General features: G+C 52.0%; 1 protein-coding gene across 1 annotated transcript in view; it reads right to left on the bottom strand.

The window, feature by feature from the left end:
* The window catches only part of LOC107125569 (fatty acid amide hydrolase-like), a 23,317-nt gene that overhangs the window by 12,687 nt on the left and 4,380 nt on the right, over window positions 1-6,250 (bottom strand). The window contains exons 2-3 of the mRNA XM_015428991.1: window positions 4,162-4,218; window positions 1,269-1,306 (exon numbers count right to left, since the gene is read on the bottom strand). Coding sequence (XP_015284477.1) covers window positions 1,269-1,306; window positions 4,162-4,218 — 95 coding nt within the window. The remainder of the gene's footprint in view (window positions 1-1,268; window positions 1,307-4,161; window positions 4,219-6,250) is intronic.

Here is a 6,250-nt window from a genome sequence, read left to right as displayed (position 1 = left end):
ATTCCTGGCTCCCATTATCTCCAATGGGCCTTCAAGTGTTTCCCACAAAGAATAGATGGAACACTCTGTGTCTGAGGCAGTGATGCCCTGTATTCGTGGTGCTTGGGGGGGCAACAGCGGGAGGGCTTCTGGAGTTCTGGCCCCACTAGTGGACCTCCTGAGGTCACCTGGGTTTGGGCCACTGTGTGTAACAGAGTGTTGGACTGGATGGGCCACTGGCCTGATCCAGCACAGCTTCTCATGTTCTCAAGAGCAGAGGTCCATGAGTGGCTATTAGCCAGAAGGTATAGATGGAACACTGCCTGGGGCAGTGGTGCTCTGTATTCTTGGTGCTTGGGAGGGGGGGACAACAGTGGGAGGTCTTGTGTACTTCTGGCCCTGCTGGTGGACCTCCTGAGGGCACCTGGATTTTGGCCACTGTGTGACACAGAGTGTTGGGTTGGATGGGCCATTGGCCTGATCCAACATGGCTTATCTTATGTTCTAATGTCTGGGGCAGTGATGCCCTGTCTTCTGGGTGCTTGGGGGGGCACAGTGGGGGGGCTTCTGGAGTTCTGGCCCCACTGGTGGACCTCCTGATGGCACCTGGGTTTTGGCCACTATGTGACGCAGAGTGTTGGACTGGATGGGCCACCGGCCTGATCCAACGTGGCTCCTCTTATGTTCTTATGCTGCCAGTCTGAGTAGACAATACCGACCGTGGCAGACCAATGGCCTGACTCCTTGTCAGCCAGCTTCCTACAGCCCCCATAAAGATCTTAGCTGGGCAATACACAAGATGGCCAATTAGTATCAAGAAGAGAAACAAGCTGGTGTGTCTTCCAATGAAGAGGCAGAAATATACCTGGGAGAAGGCAAACTGTGCCCTGCTCGCTGAGAAGAGTTATAAAGCACCAATTCAATGCTATCTAATGCCACAGAAGACAGAGTGAGTTAAATCAAGACGATCATCAACATGATTCAGATCACCAACAGATACCTATATCATTAACTTAAATGGCTTAAAAAGTCCATTTGTTAGTCAGATGCAATTGCCTCCCCTTCTTCTCCCCACAACAGGCACCTTGTGAGGCAGGTGGGGCTGAGAGAGTTCTGAGAGCGAGACCTGTGACTGCCCCAAGACCACCCAGCAGGCTTCATGGGGAGGAGGAGTGGGGACTCGAACGTGACTCTCCCGCCCAGCAGGCTTCATGGGGAGGAGTGGGGACTCGAACCTGACTCTCCCAACTACAGTCCACCGCTCTTAACCACTACCCAAAAAGACTTACCTCATCAGAAGCGGCACCAAACAAAGCTGCCCAAAAGCCTATGAAGAGAAAGGAAACAGTGTGAGCTGTCCCTGTGGAGTACCTACAGACTCAGGCTCCGAGCACTGATGGGTCAAATTCAGCCCAGACTCTCAGGAGGAAGCAGAAAGGAAGGAAACATCCATAAATCTTTTAAGCCTAAGCATTGCCTTTTCTGACTTTTGCTTCTCTGTGTACCCCAGCCGAACACCTGCGTACACCAAGGCCTTTCATAAAAGCTTAAAAGCCACTGCCACCAGCCCGGTCTGCTGGTGGACGGGGAAGACTTCTGTTGTCCTTCCCAGGGGTCATTGTGTAGAAAAAAAGGTGCACACGCTCATTTGCATATGCCACACCCCCTGACAATGGGCAGGCATGTTTAAAATGCCTTTCTTTCCCTTCCCCATCTGGCGAAGGGAAAGAAAGGCATTTAAATCCCCCCCAGGTGGCGGGGGGGGGCTCTGCAGTCCTTCCCTGACCCGTCCACCTGCGTGGGCGGGCAGGCCAGGAAAGGTGGCAGGGGGGCGCCCCCGGGCTCCTTACTGCCGGCGCGCCATTCCAGCGCATTCTGGCAGCTAATGACCCCTGGTCCTTCCTAAAGAACAGACTAGTGAGGCTTGCATCTTTGGGAAAGGGCTCCAGCCAACTGTCAGGAAGGGGACTTGTGGGTGTGGGACCTGTTATCCAGGGAGACGCTCAGGAAATCCCAGAGCGCCCTTCCACCTCAGCTAGATAGAGTATCGATGCTCTATGTCCAGCCCCCACAGGTGCTCCAATAGCGTCAATGTACCCAGACCTTTTTGTAGGGCAAAGGGAAGCACTGTCTTGGACTCTTCCCGGGTGATGGGAAGAGCCGTCAAGTCAAAGCCAACTGATGGTGAACATTCATGCTCAGAGCTGGGTTTGAGTGAGGCACCACGCTGGAGACACCTGTGGAAATCTCTGCAGAAGCAACCCTGGACTTCCTTGGGGGGGGGGTGTCTCCCATCCGAGTACTCACCAGGCCTGACCCTGCTTAGCTTCCAAGATCTTAGGAGAGCAGGCTAGCTTGGGCCCCGCCAGATCAGGGCAGGACTTTGCTCTCTTCTTCTGTGGCCTTCCTCCCTTGCCTCTGGCCACTGGTGCCTTGAAGGTTCCTCTGATCAACTGTTTCTTCAGTCAAGTCCTTTCTTCATACTTAAAACTGCTCCAGCAAGGAGGGAGGAGGGACGCTTTGCGACTGACACAAAAGTCAGCCAATCTGTGCTATTCTGTTGCAAGCCGCCCCGAGCCCTACTTGTAGGGAAGGGTGGCCTCGTAAATCTAATTTCAGAAATAACAAATAAATAAAAGCAGCACTGTGTTGACCAGAAGAACAGCCGCTGCCACCACCCCAGCCAAGTTCAGGGGAGCAGGTCACACATTTGTTCAAAACAAGTGGATGGTAGGCTCACAGATAAGGTATTATTTTATTTATTTATTTATTTATTTGGTTTATACCCCATGCTCCCCGCCAAGGCGGGCTCAGGGCGGCCTACATAAAATTCATATAAATTACAATTAAGGCCAGGGGTCATTTCCTGCAGGAGCACACAGAAGTGGAGCTCCGGCAGTAAAGAGCCCAGGGGGCGGGCACATGCAACAAGCCCCATCCCCTGCTCCCAGCAGCCCCGGGCCATGAGGAGCAAGAAGCAGCCAGGTAAGTTGCAGTGGGTGTTGCCTTCTGACACACTTCGGGTGATGTCAGGGGGTGTGGCATATGCAAATAAGTTATCCTAATGAGTTATGCTAATGAGCTCCTGTACCTCTTTTTCTACGAAATGACCCCTGATTAAGGCCATAAACATAAAGACATAAAATACTCAATTAAAATACTCCTAAAAATGCTGGAACATGGTTTGATAAGAACGAGAGCGAACATTATTATTAATGCAGCTTAAAGTGGCCGCGTGTTCCGATGGTCTTCACGCCAACGCAGTTCGTTCAACTTATTATGCGGTAGGCACAGGCTGAAGATGAAAGATGGTAAGACCAGGGCACAGGGACACTCCTCGGTGTGGACTGCAGCTCCTTAGTCAAAAGCCTGTACATCTCTCACCCCACCCATGCACTAGCCCTGTTCACAAGTTACAGCTGAACCCCATGTATAGTCCAGGTACAATGTACACTTAGCTGTTCTTTATACGTATGTTGAGTAATTCTCATGTTACACTCAACATATGCACAGGTCGACGTATACAGATTGAAACCTTCATTTCCCTCTTGAGAGTTCTGGCACCTCTTTTTCCAGGAAGGAAAAAAAAAGGCCCTGGGAAGAATAATTCCCTCCGTTAAGCTCTGTCTATTTGTATAATTTCTCTCGGACGGGACATTCAGAACTGGAATCCATCACCAACAATCCCCAGTGGTTCGGTTCACTCCCCACCTGATCTTTCTGAATGCCTGAACCAGGCCGTCGGGGTCCACTTCCATTGCAAATGCACATCCAGCCCCCCCCTCCCGGGGAGAACCAGCAGGGGAGGGGTCAGTTTGGAGCAAAGAAGGGAAGGGGCACCATGGCAGAGCATCTGCTCAGCAGGCAAAAGGTCCCAGATTCAATCCTTGGCATCTCTAGCTATAAAGGACCAGGCTGTAGGTGATGGGAAAGACCTTTGCCGGAGACCCTGGAGAGCAGCTGCCAGTCTGAGTAGACAATACTGACCTTGATGGACCAATGGTCTGGTTCAGTATAAGGCGGTTTCATACGTGTTCAATAGTTTTTTGGGTTGTTTTTTTAAAGCAACAGGCCGCTAAAGGGCTAAGCCTTTTCCACTTCGTAACAGCCTCTCCTGGACACACTCTGGATGAAGGAAAAGATTATCTAAAAGGGCATGAAGATTAGTCACTGGATACTCACAGTGTTGGCCAAGTACACACAAAGGCGCAATGGGAAACCAGAGAGCCTGGGACTCCACTAGAGAAAGGAGAAAGAGAAGAGTGGGTTAATGGGAACATCTGAAGAAGCGAGGAGAGACTCACAAACACTCTTACCCTGCCCACAAATTTGATCAATCTTTAAGGTGCTGCTGGGACTCTGGATCTTTTCTACTAAACAGGAACAGAAAGGCGGAATTGCTAGCTACGTCTGGACCAAAAAAAGGAGCCTGGAGACCCAGTGAGAGATAAATATTTTTAATCCCAGCAGACGTTTTTGTGGACTAGACACTGCTTTGACTGATGCACATAGTAGTCCCTACCACAAAAACCAGTTTGGTGTAGTGGTTAGGAGTGCCTACTCTAATCTGGGAGAACCAAGTTTGATTCCCCACTCCTCCACATGCAGCTGCTGGTGTGACCTTGGGTTCGTCACAGCTTCTCTCAGAGCTGTTCTCTCAAGGGTAGTCCTCGAGAGAGCTCTCTCAGCCCCACCTACCTCACAGGGTGTCTGTTGTGGGGAAGGGAAGGGAAAGGAGACTATAAGCCGCTCAGAAACTCCTTCAGATAGTGAAGGGCGGGGTATAAATCCAATCTCCTCTTCTACCAGCCAAATATATATGAGGTTACGAAAGGGAAATTATAATAAGCAGAGTCACAGGACCATAAAATGCAGGGAGACGTAAGATTCAGACATGATCCATTTTCCATCGGGATCTTTCGCACTGTACTTTGCACATTCCATTACTTTGCATGGCTCCACATCCGTGCCCACCTGTACCCTAGCCTCAAAAATACCTCACCTGAATCTCTTCCCTACCTTTGCGCCATTGCATTGTGCCATCCAGCCAGGAAACCAAAACTCTGGCCGGGCGGCAACACGACGTACACTGCTGGCTACGATGCTGATGGATTCGAGGCCAACTATCTGTGGGAGAGGAAACCTTTACCTGAATTCTCCCACACCTGGGCGCTGGCAGAGTTCCCGGTGGCTGTCTTTGATCTGGCTGTATGTTGGGACTTGGCTAGTGGTTGTGTGTGGGACGAGCCGCTCCACCCTTATGCGTCGTTTGAGACAGACAAGCAGCACCGCTCCACCCCAACCTCAGGCGCATTTCCTTTGTCTCACTGGCACCTCTCGTTTACACCAGGCAAACACCTGCTCACCTGTTTCCCAGACACCAAAGCAGTGGGGGGTGCTGACAGCGAGCCCTGCCGCTGGAGCAGGCCGAGGCCCACCCTCCATTCAAGGCACGGGCAGAGCACCCCGCACAGGTTTGTTTACACCCCGCCTTTCTCTACTTTATCCTCAAAACAACCTCCTGAGATTAGGCTGTGTGAGAGGACAAAGGCTGAGAACAGTGGCAATTTTTAGACCAACAAAGTTTAATCTGGGGTACAAGCAGGCTGTCTTTGATCTGGCTGTATGTTGGGACTTGGCTAGTGGTTGTGTGTGGGACGAGCCGCTCCACCCTTATGCGTCGTTTGAGACAGACAAGCAGCACCGCTCCACCCCAACCTCAGGCGCATTTCCTTTGTCTCACTGGCACCTCTAGTTTACACCAGGCAAACACCTGCTCACCTGTTTCCCAGACACCAAAGCAGTGGGGGGTGCCGACAGAGAGCCCTGCAGCTGGAGCAGGCCGAGGCCTACCCTCCATTCAAAGCACGGGCAGAGCACCCCTCACAGGTTTGTTTACCCCCTGCCTTTCTCTCCAGCAGAGACCCTATACTGCTTATATTGTTCTCTACTTTATCCTCAAAACAACCTCCTGAGATTAGGCTGTGTGAGAGGACAAAGGCTGAGACCAGTTGCAATTTTTAGACCAACAAAGTTTAATCTTGGGTACAAGCAGGGCTATTTTGGGGCAGGAACGCACAGGAACGGAGTTCCGGCTGGCTTCAGAGTTGGCCACTACAGCCAAAACCTCTGCGTGCGTGGCTACACAGGGAAGGGCTGGAGAGCAAACCCCCCCCCCCCCCGCCCCCGGGGCGGGGGGGGGGGGGGGGGGGGGGGGGGGGGGGGGGGGAAAACAGCGAGGGGCGAGCGGGGAGCCGCTCGCCCCTGGCTT

This window comes from Gekko japonicus, unplaced genomic scaffold (assembly GCF_001447785.1).
Source record: "Gekko japonicus isolate JY-2015 unplaced genomic scaffold, Gekko_japonicus_V1.1 scaffold1361, whole genome shotgun sequence".
Classification (NCBI taxonomy): domain Eukaryota; kingdom Metazoa; phylum Chordata; class Lepidosauria; order Squamata; family Gekkonidae; genus Gekko; species Gekko japonicus.
Note: the sequence above shows the minus strand (reverse complement) of the source record. Positions and strands in the feature narration are given on the sequence as shown.